Source organism: Labrus mixtus, chromosome 8 (assembly GCF_963584025.1).
Source record: "Labrus mixtus chromosome 8, fLabMix1.1, whole genome shotgun sequence".
In the NCBI taxonomy this organism is placed as follows: Eukaryota; Metazoa; Chordata; class Actinopteri; order Labriformes; family Labridae; genus Labrus; species Labrus mixtus.
The window spans coordinates 10,944,571-10,964,951 of NC_083619.1; the positions used below are offsets into that span (position 1 = coordinate 10,944,571).

General features: G+C 39.1%; 2 protein-coding genes across 2 annotated transcripts; both read left to right on the top strand.

Annotated features, from left to right (window-relative positions):
• The first annotated feature begins 1,183 nt into the window (after positions 1-1,183).
• Positions 1,184-12,494, top strand: LOC132978899 (phosphoglucomutase-1-like). Its single transcript, XM_061044250.1, has 11 exons — positions 1,184-1,561; positions 4,052-4,214; positions 4,478-4,624; positions 4,880-5,005; positions 6,262-6,452; positions 6,623-6,777; positions 6,923-7,038; positions 9,858-9,993; positions 10,806-10,989; positions 11,102-11,230; positions 12,216-12,494. Exons 1-11 carry the CDS (start codon positions 1,304-1,306, stop codon positions 12,303-12,305), a joined length of 1,695 nt encoding a protein of 564 aa, XP_060900233.1. The 5' UTR covers positions 1,184-1,303; the 3' UTR covers positions 12,306-12,494.
• Positions 12,495-15,029: 2,535 nt separating this feature from the next.
• On the top strand, positions 15,030-18,931 carry LOC132978900 (leptin receptor gene-related protein). Its single transcript, XM_061044251.1, has 4 exons — positions 15,030-15,188; positions 15,571-15,646; positions 17,086-17,272; positions 17,440-18,931. Exons 1-4 carry the CDS (start codon positions 15,173-15,175, stop codon positions 17,554-17,556), a joined length of 396 nt encoding a protein of 131 aa, XP_060900234.1. The 5' UTR covers positions 15,030-15,172; the 3' UTR covers positions 17,557-18,931.
• The last annotated feature ends 1,450 nt before the right edge of the window (positions 18,932-20,381 follow it).

A 20,381-nucleotide genomic window follows, 5' to 3' on the forward strand; every position in this document is an offset into this window, starting at 1 on the left:
TAAGAAAAGGGTAAATAAGATCGCCTCAAAAATGTGTGTGTCTGCGATGAGAGATGTCATCCGTCTATATTCACTGCTGCGGCTCTTTACAGATGGACCGCAACTGGCCCCCTCTTTATTCTTTCTTTTAAATTTCAATACAGTTTTCTTTTCTCCACATTCTTTGGGTATTTTGTCCACTTTAAACAGAAATAACTTGGAGGTAATGGAAAATACACTTAATCAGAAGAATGCTTCAAGGTTGCACATTAGTCTTGTGGTTAGCACTTTAGCTTCACAGCAAACTGGTTCAGGGTTTTTAATCTTGGCAGGGCCTGTCCCTGTGTAGGTTTAATCTTCTGGCATAACATCTCTGACATTTGCTAAAAAAATGCTAAAAAAAAAAAAAAGCAGGCTGCAAGTCAAAATATGAAGCATGTTCCCAGCGTAGGTACCAGATGTGCTCGGGTAGTCAGATCAGCTAGGGGTCCAGCGTCTGCCAGTGACATTACACAATATAACTAGCTTTACGTTTGTTTGATGATGTAACACATTGTGATTCGCTGTTCGTCTGTCATCAAAATTTGAGTCAATTCGCAGATCAACAACTTTTGACAAAGTCATGTCGCGGTACAGCACTTTTTTACTCAAAATTTGAGTCGTGTCACTAGTCAACACATTTCTTATTGCTTCGGATTTGGCTGTGGGGACAACAGTGATATCCTTATATGGGCCCGGAACGCATTGTGACACCCCTGGACAGATCACAACACATCAGTACTTCTTTCAGCAGAGACACACACACACACACACACACACACACACACACACACACACACGCACACACACATACACACACACACACACGCACACACACACGCACGCACACACACACACACGCACACACACACGCACGCACACACACATACACACACACACACATACACACACACATACACACACACACACACACATACACACACCACACACACACACACACACACACATACACACAGTGCTTTGTGACTGGGCCTGCAGCCTTGACAGTGATCTCTTTGCACATGTGTGAAGGGCTGTCTTCAGTTACCCCCCTCCCCACCCTGTCTCTGCACACATGAGTTTGAAAGGTTATTTTGGGCCTCATGAGTACCCCTGTAACCCTGTGCTTCCAGTGAAATAATAGGCGGAGTCAAGATTTTGCCTTCCCATAATTCCCCTGTACACCCTTCCCCATGTCAACTGACGGGGGATTTCCCTCCAAACAAAACTCCTTCCCTGACTACCTTAGTAGTAGTAGTTTAGTTTGGATTCTTATTTTGAAACAATGGACAACAGTCCCCTGCAGGTCCTGACCATCCCTACAGCCCCCTACCCAGACCAGAGACCTGGCACCAATGGTCTAAGGAAGAAGGTGTTCGTCTTCCAGTCCAGGAGGAACTACTTGCACAACTTCATCCAGAGTATCTTCTCCTCCATCGACCTGCGAGACCGCCAGGGGTCAACTGTGGTGGTGGGGGGTGATGGACGCTTCTTCAACCAAACAGCTATTGAGGTCATCGGGCAGATGGCAGCTGCCAATGGGGTAAGTGTGTCACCATGAGTGTGCGTTTGTTTGTTTGTGGGCACATGCTGGTAAGTGTGTGTTTGTGTTCGAGGGTGGGTGTGTATGTTAGGGTCACTAGCTGCCACCTCCTGTTCTAATCACATTATGGTCATTGGTTGTATCAGACTTCAGTGTCATTGGAGTTCAGGTGCAGCATCATCATATGTTTGTATAAAGAGGGTTTATACAACATTACTTCATGTGTGAGTTACATATGTCTGGACACATTGAACTAAAACTAGAATCCAAAATATTTTTATTTGGAAAATGTATCATACTTCAGATACTTTTGGGGAAAGCAGAAAGCTTCATCATCCTGTATATCTGTTAAATCCAAGACTGTAATAACATCATGAATATGGCAGTGTGTTTTCACATCTGAATAACTGAGAAAACTAAGAAAACTTTATTTGCAGATGAAGACCTTGTGTAACAGTTGAAGGCCTGGTTGTTGTGTTTCACCATAAATGTAATTCCAAACAAACAAATGTTCATACTTATGACAATGATTTCTACCTTGGGGGAAATTTTTTAAGGTATACTTAATATCAACATGTGTTTGTTTGTATTTTATTCTAGCCTTGCTAGCTACAGTATGGAGATGGGAATTTGAATAAATCTGTTGGTCCATCCCTTCAATCCAGACTGAAAAACTCAGCAACTAGTGAATGGATTTGTTTCGTCAATCATGGTTACCTGAGGTTGAGTCCTAAAGATCCATTCACTTTGCCTTGACTGTCACGAGTTAGCTTTTATTGTTTTGAAGTAAATCTCTTAACAACTATTTGATGCATTGCCCTGAAATCTGATACAAACACTCATGTTCCCCTCAAGGTGAATTCTTAAAAGTCACTTTTTTTTAACGACATCATCAAGGACAATTTTATTACAACTAAAAAAAAAGAGTACTATTAGATTTCTGTAAACTTCAGATTTCCTTTTAGTTTATAAACACATTTAGCATGCTAAGACACAACCTTGTAACACCAGCAAAACCACTGCTTCTAATAATCATGCAAATGTTGCATAATGTTAAAAGACATTTTTTAATCAACTAAAGATTTTGATCAATAAAAAAAAAACACTGAACCCTACTTTAAAAGTGTATAAATCTTTACTGGAAAAATAAACATTTCAATTTTATTTTTACTCTTTTTGCAGTTAATAACTATTCAAAACTCTCTTGTCTCCCCTTAATATTTTCAGTTGCAATTGCAATTAGCAATTGACAACAGTTTGTCGATTCTGTGACCAACTTGAATAATATGTTTAAATTGGGCTGGACAGTGGTTAGCACGAACGAGAAGGTTTCTGGTTCAAATCCCTGTTGGACAGTAGCCTTTCTGTGTGGAGTGTACATGTTCTCCTTGTGCATGCATGGGTTTCCTCCAGGTACTCCAGTTTCCTCCCACGGTCCAAAGACATGCTTGTTAGGTTAATTGGTGACTTTGCTCGTAGGTGTGAATGTGAGTGTGGCTGGTTGTCTGTCTATATACTTCAGCCCTGTGATTGACAGGTGATCACTCCAGGGTGTACCCTGCCTCTCTCCCAATGACAGCTGGGACCTGCTCCAGCCCCCCACGACCCAGAACGGGAAATAAACGATAAAGATAATAGATAGATGGAACCTGAAATATGGTATAAGGGATGCAAACAGTCAGAAGCGACAGATTAATGTAATACAATACCAGAACAATGTTACGTTAGGAAATTGGAGAAGGAATTCTGCTATAAAAACAGCAGGCCAATGCAGCTACTTGATACTCTGCTGTCTTTAAATAAATTCAACCTGTTTGGCTTTCCATCCATTTGCCAGCACATTTAATGAGCTGTCTGTGTTTGTTGGGTTAAATTACACAAGCTTGAAATCTATGATGTTTTTCTGGATGGCGTGTAAACGTAGAAACGTTTAAAATACACTGACTTTAAAAAAAACCTGCTGTTGATGTATTATTTCTGTCATTCACTCGTTGAACAATAATTAAGAATAATTTATCCTTTATCAATCCCGCGAAGGGAAATTCAGTTTTACACTCTGTTTAATGAACATGCTACACAAACATAGGCAGAAATATACACACATGCACAAACAGGATCCTGTGGACATGCACTAATGGAGAGATGTCAGAGTGAGGGGCTGCCCACAGTGCTCCAAAGCAGTTTTGGGGTTCTGCGCCTTGCTCAGGGGCACCTCGGCAGTGCTCAGGAAGTGGACTGGCAACTCTCCAGCTACCAGACCAATTTCTGGACTTGGTCCGTGCCGGGACTTGAACCGGCACCCCTCCGATTTCCAACCCAAGTCCCTACAGACTGAGCTAGTTTGGCCCCAAACACATAGTCCCTGGACTTTGTAGGAATCAGCATGACCCAGCAAACATGATATTAACTTTCCTCTCCTCCCAACTAAGATACATTTTGACACAGAATTGTGCCAGCCAACTCACACACACCTGTTTGACATTCCCTCAGGTTGGTCGTCTCATCATTGGACACCATGGGATAATGTCCACACCTGCCATCTCCTGTGTGATCAGGAAATACAAAGCCATCGGAGGCATCGTCCTCACTGCCAGCCACAACCCCGGAGGACCTGATGGAGACTTTGGCATCAAGTTTAATACAGCAAATGGAGGTAACTGGAGAGGAGGAAGCATGCAGGGGCAGAAGACAAGTGAGAAATAGTGTTACGAGATAAGTTCAAAAGACATTTAACAAGTGTGCAGGCATCATTCAAATACGTGGCACAAAAACAGAACTTTGTGCAAGCAGACGATCTGGATCAAAGCTCAAGTACATATAAGAAATCTGCTTTTTTCCACATATAAATGTCCCAAACATTCCTGATAATTATCGTCTTACTAAATGTGCATGTATGTGATTGTCTTCTGTATGCAGGCCCGGCTAATGATGGAGTCACAAACAAGATCTTTCAGATCAGCAGGACGATTGAGGAGTTTGCGATTTGCCCTGGACTGAAAGTGGATCTGACAACGCTGGGCAAACAGATGTTTGATCTTGAGAACAAGTTCAAACCCTTCACAGGTGAAATCCTGCTTTAGCCTGTAAACTATTACTGAAATGAAATATGGAGGGATGCAATAGCATTTTAAACACTCCCTGTGGAAGTTATTATAATGCTTGAAAATCAGACTTACTTTGCAAAATGAAAAAAGACATATCTTTGACATTCTTCAATTATTAAATGTTCAGCCAGCTTAGCTGTATACTTCATTTTCATTATGTGTGTTCAATGAGTGGTAATACTATATTGTTGGTGTCATTTGTTGTTCTGTCCAGTTGAAATTGTGGACTCGGTGGAATCGTACGCCAACTTGTTGAGGAACATATTTGACTTTTCTGCTCTGAAGGAGCTTCTGTCTGGTCAAAACCACATCAAGATAAGACTGGATGCCATGCATGGAGGTGAGAGAATACTAACCAATAATCTACATTACACTATTAAACTACATTCATTACTGATTTTATGTGTCTAAGATCAATGCTAATGTTGTAGCTAATTATAACTAAGGTTAGGTCTTTATAACAGATATTACATGTTTAGTGACATATAAAGCAGCATCAAGAGCACAACATTGCCCTCTGACATGTGCTTCAGTTAAGTAAAAGATTAAGGTAGCATTACATTCAGAATACTAATGAACGCTCAGGTGCCTGGAAATGTGAAAATGTCCCCAAAAAAATTGTTTGGTCTGGTGATGAATTTGGTAACCTTTATTCAAAGCTTTATTAGCTCAGTTTCTATGTGTGCCATCTGCATGCTAAGCCAACCAACTATATGAATAAAAAAGAAAGGTGAAGTCTTCTGGTTGACCACCGTGGGACCTCAGAGAAATCATCTAGCCGAAGATGAATGACGTTTTGATCCTGTTTGAAGTAAGCCACAATTGACACAAGCGGTGTTTGCCAAATTAAGAGATCATTTTGTATGGAGTCAACATTTGTCAGAAAACTGTTAAAGACTGTTAAGACTACTCACAAAAAAATATACAAAATTGGTGTTTGTCTGAAACCAGGTAACCATACAGTAGGTGTTCCTGCATCCTGGCCTGCCACACCGAAATGTCTGGGCCCCTGAAAGGCCAAGTGAATGGACCCTCTGCAGATGTCATTTGATAATATCAAAACATGCATGCTGGATCGGTAATGTTAGCACTAGCCTCCTGGAAAACAATTGCCTTCTCAGCCTGGTTCCGATCAGCTTTTGAAACTGAACAAGTTATTCTCGGGGTCAAATTAGCCGCCTTTCTTTCATGCATCCTGACATCAGGTCCATCAGAACTTTATAAAGGTCCTGGCACGGCTATACAGTTGTACATCACTGGACTTACAGTTAAGTTTTAATTACATAAACATTGGGAAAAAAGGCTGAGACTTTTTAAAATTTTAAGAAGAAGGTATTATAAAGGCAACAATAAAGAAAATCCTTTCAAAACAGATAGACTTCCTGTGATACTTTTTACATTCCCCTTTGGGTTAAATGTACCAAGTTGAGGGCCATGTTGGTTTAATTAGTTCATGTTGTGCAACTGAAGAGATATTAAACGATAAGCGTCATAGAGGGTCAGCAGTGTTACATTGTGATACTCCCTGTTTGAGTTGAGCCGCTCATCGTTGTCTTGAAAGTAATATTTTCTCTGTCTCCTCTGTTTGCTCCACAGTGATGGGACCGTATGTGAGGAGAATAATCTGTGAGGAGCTTGGCTGTCCAGCTAACTCTGCAATAAACTGTGTCCCATTGGAGGACTTTGGGGGTCAATACCCAGACCCTAACCTCACCTATGCTGCAGAACTAATGGACAGCATGAGGGACGGGCAGTATGACTTTGGGGCAGCTTTTGATGGTGATGGGGTGCGTATGATTGTCTCTCTTTTTTTATTTTATTTGAGCTTTTCTACAAAGAAATCAGATAAAATAGTTTTCTTAGTCATCCCTACTTGACAAACATTTCACACTTTGAAGAATAAGGGGTGACAGACCCGAAGGCCTTGATCTCTGACCTCTGTCTGTCTGCTCTCTAGGACCGTAACATGATCCTGGGTAAGCACGGCTTCTTTGTCACCCCACCTGACTCTGTGGCTGTGATTGCTGACAACATCTTCTGCATCCCGTACTTCCAGCACACAGGGGTGAGAGGCTTCGCCCGCAGCATGCCCACAAGTGCAGCCTTAGACAGGTAAAAAAAAAAAAAAGAATGCACAGCCTGGCTTTTATAATCACTTACAGAACAATGAGCCAGCAATTTTACAAGTTTCAGTTTACTGTTTCTAAAGAAGTTCACCATGCTTTCTTGGAACACTCTTTCCTTTTATTTCCTGCAGAGTAGCAAAAGCAACAAAAATAGAGTTATATGAAACTCCCACTGGGTGGAAGTTCTTTGGGAACCTGATGGATGCAGGCAGACTGTCTCTGTGTGGAGAGGAAAGCTTTGGTACAGGTACAGAATCTCCTCAGCAACTCAATACTTCATTTAATTTGAAAAGGTGTGGATGTAAAAGAAGTCTGCAGTTAATATTCAAAAATACATATTTTATTAGTTTTACATAAAGCAAACAGAACAAGACAGCACACTCAAGATACAAATGCCAAATTACAAAGGGACAAAACAGAAGAGTGTACCTAAATATGGATCATATCACAATCTTATTTCATCAATCTTATTTACATTCATTATATTTTCAAATGTAAAGATGTGAAGACAAAGTGTGGGCACTCCTTCTGCAATAAGCCAACAAGATCACTGGGTAGATAATCTAAGAGGGTTGCCATAATATAATATCATATAAAAGAAGTTGCAGATACACTTCAATAGAGCCCTGAGGTGCTCCACAGGAAACACCTTAAATGTTTCTCAGTACCAAGGTTTGACTGAGGGAGGCATCTCCTGAATCTACTGGAGCAGAATACATCACCTGGCTATAGGAGCAGACGTTTACTCGTTAAAACAAGCTGTCCTGTTGATAAAGAAAGCTCGATCTAGTTTTACTGTTTTAGGAGGAAAGAAAAATGCCTTATAGCAATCCAATACCTGGATATTAACGAACATGGCCTTATGCAGTGATAGTAAGTTCCTAATTATTTTTTACACTTCACACAATGTGGGGGATCTGGGGATTCATTTGGTTTAGAATTTGAAGTGTTTACTGCAGTCTATGTAATATCCTTTATTGGCTCTTCTTGAGTCTACATGTAAATATTTTTCTAGCTGAAGCTAAAGTATCTGGACAAGCCTCAGCATTTAGTTCAACCCTCAAAGTCCCTTTCCCTTACTTTCCCAGTATCAATTATCAGTCAGTTCAGCCAGACTTCAGGCTACAAAATTAATCATGACAAGCCAGACCTGCCTTTGATTTTGGGGACGGTGATACTCGTGTCAATTTTCTGTTCAGGTGGTCAATTTAAGGCTTAACTTATCCGGGAATAAGAGATCAGCAGACATAAAAAAAAAAAGTATAAATTCAATTTTATGTAGCATAAATGACACACTGTTAATTGTGTTGATGTTGAGAGAACAATGGAAGTTATGGAACTCTGGATTACGATATATAATCATCAGTAAAGAGCGAGATTCTATATTCAGTGTCTCCCAATGTGACACCAGACAGACCATGGGGGGTCCTAATGGCGTCTGCAAGCAGCTCATCCCATCACTAAAGTATTTCTCTCAGCAGCGTAGTGTGTTGACACTCAAAGAGTAAAGTTCCTAGTAAAAGTCTTACCCTGCCCCCCTGGCTAGACTGGCAAGGAGTCTCTAGTTCAAATAGTCTATGTTCGGCAAAAAATACTGCAGATTCTGCTTTTTCTGCAAAAAGCTGATTCATGGATTATTGAGCCGCTGCTTATTTCTTCAATTTCACAGATGTTAAAGGAGAGGCTTTAAAATCTATATCCAAGTTTATAATTTGTTATTATAATTTGTAGTATCCATCACTACAAAAAAGCAATATTAGAAGTTTAACTGTATTTTCCCAGTAGCTTTGTTGTTTCCTGAATCAGCTTGAAGCTTAACAATAGCTAGGCTGTTTTATTGAAAAAGTAGTGCAGTATCGTCAGAATGTTCTCCCTACAACAAAGTTGAAGCTCAACGGAGCGCTCTTTCACAATCCGAAATCCAACTGTTGAGGATGAGTAGAAGACGCCGGACATATCTTATATACATATATATATACTTGTGGCTGACATATCTGCCTCTGAATGACGATTTCCGAAACAAGCTAACATAACCAACCCTTATCCAGTCAACCATCATTAGGTTAGTCTGCAAACACCAGCTAGTACCTTGTCAGCAGCTAACTACAGACAAGGGCAAGGGTGGCTTGGGCTTTCTCACTCCTTGCCCAATTGTTTACAGTAAGAGACAGAATCAAAGGGTAGAACAAACACCTAGCTGTGGGAGTATCACCCACCTGGGGGAGGGGTTACTGCCCTTTGTGATGTCACAAAGGGGAACTCTCCAAACAGCATGTTTGAACACACATTTTCTGAAAAGTGGAGCAGGTAAACGACGGAAAGGATTAACTTTTCTCATAATTAGGGAGGTTTGTAGACAGACTAGAGACACAAATAAGTGTATGAAAAAAAAGGTGAAGTGTATTTTAAACCAAATGTATTTTTAGTTCAATTAAAACTTTTTTTCAATGACCTCTGTCAAGGGAATTTAGGTTGATTTTCAGTAGTTGGCCAAGTAGCCTAAGTAAATATGTAAGCAAAGTTTATCTTTACAGCACATTTCAAGAGCAGATGTCACAATACCTACAGATAGAACAGCTAATAAAATGACAATAACATTATAAACAGGTCAAAGTGGGTAGCTAAGTTTAAGTGAAGTAACTATTAGCTTAGCTTAGCTTGCTACATTTTTATAAGTAGCTTGCCAAACACTGGTAATGACCAACTTTGACACATTTTGGAAATTATTGCCAAAGTCTCAGAGATCTTAGAGAGCTTCCCTTCGATTATGTTGTTTAAGTGTTGAGTCACTTTACAAGTTAGAGCTTGTTGGCAGAGTTTCATCACCTTCGTATATATACAGAGCTTGTTTGGCTAGCAGTTGTGACAGTTGTTGTACTCTGGGGCTGAATCTTTCTGACTGCTTCCACCTTACAGTCTATGGTTTCAACATAATTTGTTCTTCAAAGGGGCACTTTGCTTTTCGTGAGCTCTGTGAAAACAGCGCTTCTAGTCAGCAATCATCACGTGACCCTGTAATTTGATTGTGATGTTCTTCTGAGGTCTGTCTTTTACCTTTACTCTCAGGTGGAGATCACATCCGGGAGAAAGATGGGCTTTGGGCCGTGCTGGCATGGCTGTCCATCCTGGCCTACAGAAGGCAGGGTGTGGAGGATATTCTTAAGGACCACTGGATGAAATATGGAAGAAACTACTTTACTAGGTGAGATAAGAACATACATGTATTGTTGGTTTGTTTTTTCTATAGTTATTCTCCTGTAGTAATTAACTCTGAATGAATGAATTATTTCAGAACCTAGCAAGATTTTCTTTTTTTACAAGTTCATTTTTTACATGTGAGAACATACAAAGTGACACAAATTAAAAAAAAACAACACACACGTGTCCACTAGACTGGACATCATGCAACCTTTTCAAACTGTTTTTTTGTCCTGTTTTGTTTATTCATTTCATACACGTATGTCTGCATATGTTTGGTGCACAAAAAGCTTACTTTGGTTAGTTGATATAAATGGAACTTGTATTCAGGAGACACAGTGATGTTTTAAGGAGCTGCAGGACATGGCTGACATCTAGTGGAAATTGAGTAACATTACATATTCTTTGCACTGTGCAGAATATAAAGACCCAAAATGATGATGTCAGTGACTCTAATAATGATCATCCAGAGCTCTTCTGAAGATTTACTAAATTGTTCATCTGTCTAGGTTTGTCATTACCACAAAGATTATATTGTCTGTCCATTCGAATAATTATAACAAAATGGAAAACCTGTAATTTTAAGACAATGTACACATATAATTATGTGCTGGATGACAGAATTTACAAAAATCCTCAAACAGAAGATATGCAAAGAACTGCACATCTTGTGGGTGTTGCAGCTGCTTAATGGAAAAGCTCCTGTAAATTTACTGACTGTCCATTTGGGAACTGTTTTCAATCTATAATACCAACAAACTTAGCTACAACAATAAAGCTCTTATTGTGACAGTAATTTATATTGTTTTCGTCTAGATACGACTATGAAAATGTAGATATAGACGCAGCCTGTGAGATGATGGAGGATTTGGAGATTTTGATCGCAGATAAATCCTTTGCACGACAAAGATTTGCTGTGGAAGACAAAATCTACCAGGTGGAGAAAGCAGACAACTTCGAGTACACAGATCCTGTGGACAGCACCATCACCAGGAACCAGGTACATGTCACACACACTGAGCCATATTCATGTATCCAGTGGTCAGGTATGTGGACCCCTTTAGCACTGGAGGTACTGGTTATGTTCTGTTCTGGGCTTTCTTCCTCTGCAGGGTCTGCGGATAATATTCTCTGATGGCTCTCGGATCATCTACAGACTCAGCGGGACGGGGAGTGAAGGGGCGACGGTTAGAGTCTACATAGACAGCTATGAGAAGGAGCACATCTTTGAAGTGACACAGGTAAACTATCACATTCTGAACATCTCAGGAGTGTTACAGAATTTAGAACTGTGATTGCAGTTGCTTTTTTAAAGCTCTGATCTCAACACCACAAGTTAATAGTTTCTTATCTTAAGGATAGCATAGCTTTTCTTCTCATGATAACAGTAACATTATTACCTCAAGAAAAAAGGTTGATTTGATAAAACCTTGTTTCAGACTGTCAGGTAGGATCATATCTGAACTGTGATAAAAGTTCAATCTGATGCTTTTAATAATAGTGGTCCTCCTTGATTGGACGTTTTCAGCTTAAATCAGGTGCTACACTTGTGAAGACAACGCCTTATACTGACATGGCTCTCCTTATTTCTAATATTTTAACACTGAAAGAACTCAGAAATAAGCTCTCAAAGCTTCATATCTTCAATCAATGAAATAGTTTATATGTGATCTGGATACATCAGAACAAATTTGAAAAACTTAGACTCCACAAACGTTTCAATACTTTCAAAAATGAAAGATGGGGTGCCGTTAGCCGAGTGTTCAGTGTGCACGCCCTATGTACTAGGGTTAGGGTTAGTCATACTGTAGTCATCCAAGCAGGCACTGCTTTCAAATCTGACCTGTGGCTCCTTTCCCGCATGTCATTCCCCACTCTCTCTCTCCCTGATTTCTAACTCTATCCACTGTTCTGTCTCTACAATAAAGCCCCAAAATAAATCTAAAACTGAAAGAAGTTTTTATATTTCTCCTCATATGAGTTGTTGATAATCTGGATGTGGGAAACAGGTAAGACAAAACCTGACATATCAGGCTCTAATGATTTTAAAATAACACTTAATTAATCGTTCATAAATATTTATGATATTTATGGTGATTAAAAGATTCTGGAAGTAAATATCTCAAAACAATGGCAGTTATACTAAAATATTCATGACGGTATGAATCAGTGGCATATGGTAGCCAGGTGCTTGAGTCTTTACCGTGTGCTCTTTGTTGTGGCTAGGTGATGCTGGCACCACTGGCGACCATCGCTCTGAAGATTTCACAGCTCCATCACAGGACAGGTCGCAGCGGGCCGTCAGTCATCACATGATTCCTCCCTGTTGTTACTTGTTTTTGCTTATGTAATGCCCTTTTTGTTTGTACTTTCAGATTAGTCTTTTTTGGTGAAAAAGGAGCTTAAATTCCGTGTTTAGCTGGAAAACATGCACCAGTTTGCATTTAAGGCTTAACTATATTCAGTGATCCTTCTGTATAACATTAAACTGCTTTTTACTTTTGGTTCATTTGTGGTGTGTGTTTTTTTTAGAGCAGCAAACAGAATACTCTTCCAGGTAATGTTAATGTATCTCTACATTTTCAGTCTTTTGTACAAATGAATAAAAAAAACTAGTCATGAGATAGTGTCGCCCTATCAAACACAGCCTGCTGATCTGAAACTGTGGTGTCATTTCCCCTAAGACATTTTATCTTACTGTTATTTCTTCACATTGTTTTACATAATGTAGCTGTGAAACCTCAGGAAGTAAGCTTTGTGGTTTTTGAGAAAGCTGTACTTAAGACCTGTTGAAGGACAAAAGAAAAGAAAAATACTAGAATTACATGTTCTGGTGCAACCAGTGCGATTTTCAAAGAAAGGAAATGGGTGTTTCCTGCCTGCATGAAGCCACAAATGATTATTTGGCTCAGGGGCACTGGCTCATTAAGGGAAATGAAAACTCATCAGCAAATGACTACCTGAAAGTTCACTTCAGAGTTGGGGCGTCAGGATCAGGCAACTCGCAGCTCAATCAAGAGTAGACACCAACATCTTTCAATATTAGAAGCAATAAAATAATATCAGAAACTTTGGAATCAGAGTCAGCTTTATTGGCCTTGTATGCTTACACGTCTATGGCTTACACACATAAGGAATTTGAATTTGGTGACCTGTGCCCTCAATGTACAAAAAATATAACATTTAATGTAAACATAATAATAATAAGCAGAAACTAATATATACAAGGCTAAAAAAGACAGTTGTGCAGTGGTGAGTAGTGCAACATTTTTTAGTTTGGATTAACAAAATAACCCTTTAACTCGTGTTAGATTTTACTTATACTATAACTGGTCTTTACTGCAGGATACATTCAAGGCATTATCTAGCAACAATTTCAAAAAGGGATTTTTTTTCCAGCTCCGGTGGTTTGATTATTTCCATCCAGACAGCCGCACCATCCGTGAGCCTGCATCTGGTCCAGCGCTGTGATCACTCATGCCCTTTGAAGTACTGTGTCTGTCTGATGGTTTCATCTTCATATACAACTGAACCTGAAGCCCAACAAGAGAGAGACCCAACGAGTTTAGTTCATCATCAGTCTTTTTACTGCTGCTAGCTCTGCAATTTGACTTATCAAAAAAAGGGAAAAGTAGCCACATGAAGCATGGCTCTGTTATATCAGCTGTGAGACAGTGAGCCAATGTGCACATTGGGAGGACCCTGGTGCACCTGTACTCTCTGTGCTGTGACATTTCAAAGTGTCCTTTGTTAAAATGGGGGCTTATTTAGTAAATTACTCGCACATTTTTACCATTTTCTTAAGAGAAACTTTCTCTTGAATCTGTATTGCAAACACATTGAACCTTTTTTTTTTAACTAAATGATTGAATTTATAATGGAGTTTATAATACTGCAAACACTGTATACTGGTTACGTGAGACACATACTGTTGGAGGAAGTCAATTCTGGTCCTCATATCATCACAGCATGTAAAATTACTCATTACAATTCAGAAAAATGCACTTAGAGTATCCAAAGTTAAAGCACTTATTATGCAGAAAAATGTTAAAGCTGTGATATTATGTCATATGACCAAACCATATCATAGCCTAACATTACTACAGTATGTGCAATTAGTCTGACAGATGACAAACACGGAGTGGTTCATATAAAAACTGGTCGAACTGAAGCCTATCCTCTTTGGTAGGTAATTAATAGCATATGATCTTGTATTTTGCATGAAAAAAGTCAACCAAGTGACTAGGTGTTCAAGCTCTCAGAGGCATGAGTAGGACATGAGTAAAACTTTGGGATTTATAATTTTGCAAACAATTAAAACACATTAATATTATAATAATTTATATACTTTAATACTTTATATTATATAACTGCACTCTGCATTACTGTGGTACAACACTGCCTCTCTTCTCTACTGTTTACATTACTTGCTGCTATTTATCATACCAAGTCACTTTAATCATCACTTGTCACTTTATCTTGTCATTCTCTGCAAATACTGTCTCAATTCTCAATTCCCCCCAGTTAACTTCATCATTAATTTTTTACTGTATATACCCCCTGTTTTTATTTGTATTTTTATTTAACTTATCTATTCTGTTTAATGTGTATTTTTTAGCTTTCTTGTCTGTGCTGCTGTAACGCCCGAATTTCCCCTCTGGGAATCAATAAAGTATTATCCTATCGTAATTAAAATATCCAGTAAATACGTAAGTAGTTCAAAACAATGTTCAAGGCTATAATATCCTCTTACATTACATCACTGATAAATCCACAGTGGCTGCACTGCAGGGCCTCGTGCTCAGTGTCACGAGGGATGAAAACAACAGAAGGGTGCACTGCAAACGACAATAATATTCAATAAATCTGTCAATGAGTTGCTAGTGACGATGATAATGATGACCAGGTTGATCATGGGGGTGATGATGAAGTGCCCGCAGCCCTTGGTGGTGTTCCTGTATGGTTTGCACCACACAGTCAGTCTATGGTTTGCATGCTCAGTATAACCTCGGGCCGGCGGAGTGACTGCAGCTTTAAGACGGTCACGTGATAATAAAGAAGGACAACTTGATGGAGGAAGCAGGAAGTTCGTCTACCAAGAAGAGAGTCTGAGCACATAAACAATAAACAAAGAACTACTAGTAGAAACTAGTAAAGTAGAAAACTGTTGCACCCCTATCGCAATGGCCGGCATTAAAGGTATTTCATTAAATACTTGGGTCTGTATGCTGACAGCTAAATGTTTGTTTAGTAACATAGACGATAATACTTTACGTAAATGTTTCCAAACGTCGTTAGCTTTGTGTTTCATTTTGTGTTTGTGATCATTTTGAAAGCTACAAGTACAAGCCTGCTTATGTGTTTTTAATATTTTGTGTAGGCAATATAGTTTCATTGTTTTTTAATGCTGTTTTAGCCTTTTTGTTGTTTAATTCGTAATTTGGACCTAGCCTACAAACACTGTCCTAGCAGGCTTTATCGTAAGAAGTCTAGTCTACTAATAGTCACATATTTCCTGTTGTCTCTTATCGTTTGGACTGAAGTTTGTCCGTAGATGTAACATAAAGTTTATCTCCCTCAGCACTGGTTGGTTTGTCCTTCAGTGGTGCTATTGGACTGACATTTCTTCTGTTGGGCTGTGCGCTGGAACAGTACGGGTAAGTATTATTAAACTGACTTTAAACTAATATAATGAGGCTTCAAAGGGTAACATTTAGTACATTTCTCTATGTATTGACTTCACTTTTTTGTGTGTCTGATATTTTTATGTTCCTAATGGAGACAAGACATCTAAAAGACAAGCGAGAAAGAAATGAGAAAAGCATTAATGTTTTGTCAGGAGACTGATATAAGAAAGATATGATCCTCATTGGTGATCTTAACCCGTGCACAGACTCCATGAAAATAAAGCATTTATCCGTTTAGTCCTGTAAATGAATCCTCTTAGTCTAACTGTGGCAAAGTGGTGATACGATTTATATTACAAGATGTATTTAAGACATATGGTAGGTCTGGGTGTTTTCTAGTGTTAAGATCATATGGAGACTAATTTGAGATCTCACACATTCTACTTGAAGCTCAGATCTTTGAATGAGACAACTAGTGTGACAATTTAAAAGAAACACTCAGGATGCTCATGACAATTTAAAGAACTTGGACTGTAGACTGAAACTTGTTTTTAAGTTGGAGAGCTTGCTGTGGTTTTGTTTTTCTTGTAAGAAATGCAAGAGATGATGAGATGAACCCTTTTATGTCTCAGCTTAGTCTTTGAGACAAATGGGAAAATCATTTTTGTCTAGGAGACAAAGACAAGACATAAATAAGATCATATCCTACATTTTACTTTGCTATGGGTTATAATCAGTGCATTACAGACATATTGAGTTGCTTATGTAAATGAAAAATCACAAATGCTGAATGCTGTTTAAATGCGATCTCATTTATAACCCAACATTTCCCTTTTGTAGTGCAGGCTTTATGATAAATTATGTGAATCTCGGCCCTGTTTCAGACGACTCATATGGATGAGTTATTCCTCCAGACCCTTCAGATTGAATCCAGAGTCACTAAAGTAGTTATACAATACTGTTTACAGACAAATTAGTAATTATCCCGATGGGTAATCTCCACTTCATCGGACAAATCCATGAAGTAAACCTTGAAGATGTTTTATTATTATTCATATATTTTTAAAGATGCACTATGTAGATTTGGTGGTGAAATTGTGAAACAATTCTGTGCAATATTTTCTGAACTAAATACACAAACTTTATTCAAAGGGAAACATGGGTCCCCTGAACACTGTTTGGAGCTAAAAAGCTACCAGGAGAGTTACGGTTTCACTCCTGCTGGCCCACCAACACAACTTGAAACTGTTTTCCAGGGACCAAATTGTCCTCTGAGGACAGTTTGTGTAAAGAGTTATGAACATATACCACATAATCCGTTTAGTTCTCTTTCACAACTCCATAGTGCACCTTTAAGTGGTGTGTTTTGCATTATATTCCCTGTAGAACTTTCATCTGTTTTCTTTTATCTGACATGCTTCAAACTCATGCAACCATTTGTCATAACTGTTCCTAACCTTATTCCGTAGGGTATACTGGCCGCTGTTTGTACTGATTTTCTACATATTGAGCCCCATCCCGACCTTCATATCCAGACGCCTCAGCGATGACACTGACGCCTCCAGCAATGCCTGCAGAGAGCTGGCCTACTTCATAACAACTGGCATTGTGGTATCATCTTTTGGGCTTCCGATTGTGTTGGCCCGAAACACCGCAGTGAGTCCTCTCCACTTCTGTCAAATGTTCTGAAAGTTGATTTGAAATGTCTGTGTGGTCCGAGCCATATCAGTTGACGCTATTTTCCAGCACTATAGCAAAACGAAATGAGCACGATGCATTTGTTTTGGACAAAATAATTCAGTGTCAATATTTCTCTCTCACAGATCCAGTGGGGTGCCTGCGGTCTGGTGATGACAGGAAACGCTGTCATCTTCCTCACAATCTTTGGCTTTTTTGTTGTGTTTGGAGGTGGGGACGACTTCAGCTGGGAGCAGTGGTAGTGAGCCTTTAGACATGACAGAAGGATGGGTGGATGGGTAGGTGGATAGTTGAATGGATAGACTGTAGACCGAAGGGCACATGTGTCCTGAACTCAGTGGGGGATGAAGCTCATGCACATAATAAAATAACCTGACATATTTTCAGGGATTTTTTTTAATGAGGGGATATTAAAGTTGGAGACAACACTATGTTCCCTATCAATGTGCCTTATATCTTGGACCAGAGAGACAATGATGCCTATACCCCTCTGATGCTATTACGCCATCATTTTCCACCTTAACCTGTGTATTTTAGCTTGTCTTGCCCTTTTTCAACCCCCACATCACCCCATGTATAGCAGCTGCCTGCTATTTCTTTATTCAATATCATAAAAAGATACTAAAGAGTAACTCTTGTAATGTACACTGCCATGCTTATTTCACTATCTGTCCTCATTGCTTAAGGGGGAACTGCTATACTGAATGATAGCTTACTAATAATCACTGTTTGCTGTGTACAGTAAAAAGCAGGGCAAGTTATGTTAATCCGTGCTATCTGACAACGTAGATAAAGACCTTCTAATCAGGGGAAGATATTTTTGTACGGAGGTGATGTTTTTTGTTAAACTTTATTTTGTTCAAGTGCAATTGCTTACATTCTCACCAAAGATATTTTAGGTTGCAAAAATGTACCATTGAAATGTGGGTTTTCATTTGTGCCCATCACCAACATGACCCTCAAAAGCAAGCGGAGGCTTTGGAAAAATTACCTGTAGTCAATACCATACATCAGATCTTATTTAAGTTATTTCCAGCATTCTTTTATAAACCTGCAGATAAAAGAACTTCATACTATTGCCAAAAATACGACAATTTGTGAATTATATTTACATGTTAAATGGTCAATTTGTTACACATTTGTTCATAGGCCTACAGGAGAGCACTGTACCTGCAGAGTCGCTTAGAAGTGCCTGTCATTCACAGAGTATATTTTGATTAATAGACAAATCCCCATGATTCCGTTTTGAGTCATTTACAAGTAGTGTTTTGTCATCAGGGGCCATTGAAACATGTATTTGTAAATCAATTTTGCATCCCCATGATCAGCTTCATCAACTGACTGTTTTTGAGGTTCTGAAAAATGGTATGATGAGTCCTTTCCATGCAAGCTATCACAAGATTTCCCAGTTTCTAATTTCTTTCATTTCTAACTTTGACTGCTCCACGCCAATTTGTGAATACCGTATGTTCCAAAAACTGACATGTTTGACAAGGAAGTTATTTTCTCTCTGTGATGACTCCAGTTCCCACACTAACACGTTCTAAAAGATAATTTCATACGCTCCTGACTGCATTCTGTTTCCCAACATTGATTAAAAGTTTATGTATAAAAAAAGTGCTGGCTTTGCCCTCGCTTTGTGACTGGATGGAGAACTTTATTTAACCTCTCTGCAGTAGTTATATATACCTGTATATTTGACATTCAGCTCAGCAGAAAAACAACTTGACAATAGTAAACCTTCTTAAAGGCCTCCTACAAAATTCAGACTTCAAAAGAAGGAGGGGTCGTGAGTGGGTTAGTGTGTTTTTGGTATTTAGGTGTTTCTGGCTGGCCTAAATAAGCTACAACCCTATAGGCCTTACTGCCAGGAATTCAGATGTGAACAGCCGTTAAATAATTCAATGTTTTACTACATTCAACAAGCAGCATGCAACATGATCTGGATTTTACCAATCTATAATTTTCAGTGAAAAGCATCTTTGTTCCTGTCTACTTTGCTCTTTACAGCCACACAAACATTTATATGAATTTCAGACCGACAGCACTGAAAGTTGTGAGCAAGCTGCATGATAAAAAGAATGATTAAAACAAATATTATCTTTTTGTGGTTCAATAGGGCGTTCTAGAAATCTGTCATGCAGCTGCGCCTTTCTTTAGTGGTTTCATTTCATTCTCTGTTCACGTGTGGCAGAATTTAAATGCACTACAGCTGCCTCCCCCTGTTTGTGTGTTCAACTAAATACATTTCCTGTGCAATCATAAGAAACACGTTTAGATCAATTATTTTTTCCATGAAAGACATCTGTGGGTCCTGGCTGCTTCCAGTGATTGCATTTCAAGAATGGAAGTCACAGCATGTCAGGGCCATGTTTTAAGCCCTTTTGAGGACTGCAATGGAATATTATGTACAAGACGCAATGTGTTTATTGCATGGCCATGCACTTGTGTCAAGTTAGATACATTAGTTAACAAATCAGGGATTTAAGGAAGACAAAATAGCGCAAAGACAAGACATATGTTGATTGATTTATTAGGAAAGGTGAGAAGGGGAGTGGGAGTGACTCTTTCATGGGTAGTGGTAAAGCCATACTTGATTTGTTGTGGAAGATTGAGGAGGAAAAAGAGATAAAGGCAAAGTTGAAGAAGAAGAGCCCAGGGACACCCATTCATCTCTGTTGCAGGACAGCTGTTGCCTGGCAACAGCCACGGCATCAGAATTATTTAAAAAGACTGTTGAGTGTGGCCTTGAACACTACACAATGCTACACACAGTATATTGCGTGCTACTGCAATTTCCAGTAGGTTGCATTTGGTTCTCAGTGCAACACATCCCAGCTGGACACAGAGCAAGATAAGAGTCAAATTAATAATGCAACGTTGAAACGGCACTCATACCAAGGCAATGCAACCAACCAATCGCATGTTCATACAAAGTGATGCAATAAACCACAAAACTCAAGGCCACTAGGAAACAACACTATGTAATGTAAATGGTAAATGGACTTGAGCTTATATAGCGCTTTTCTAGTCTTCCAACTACTCAAAGCGCTTTTTACACCGCCTG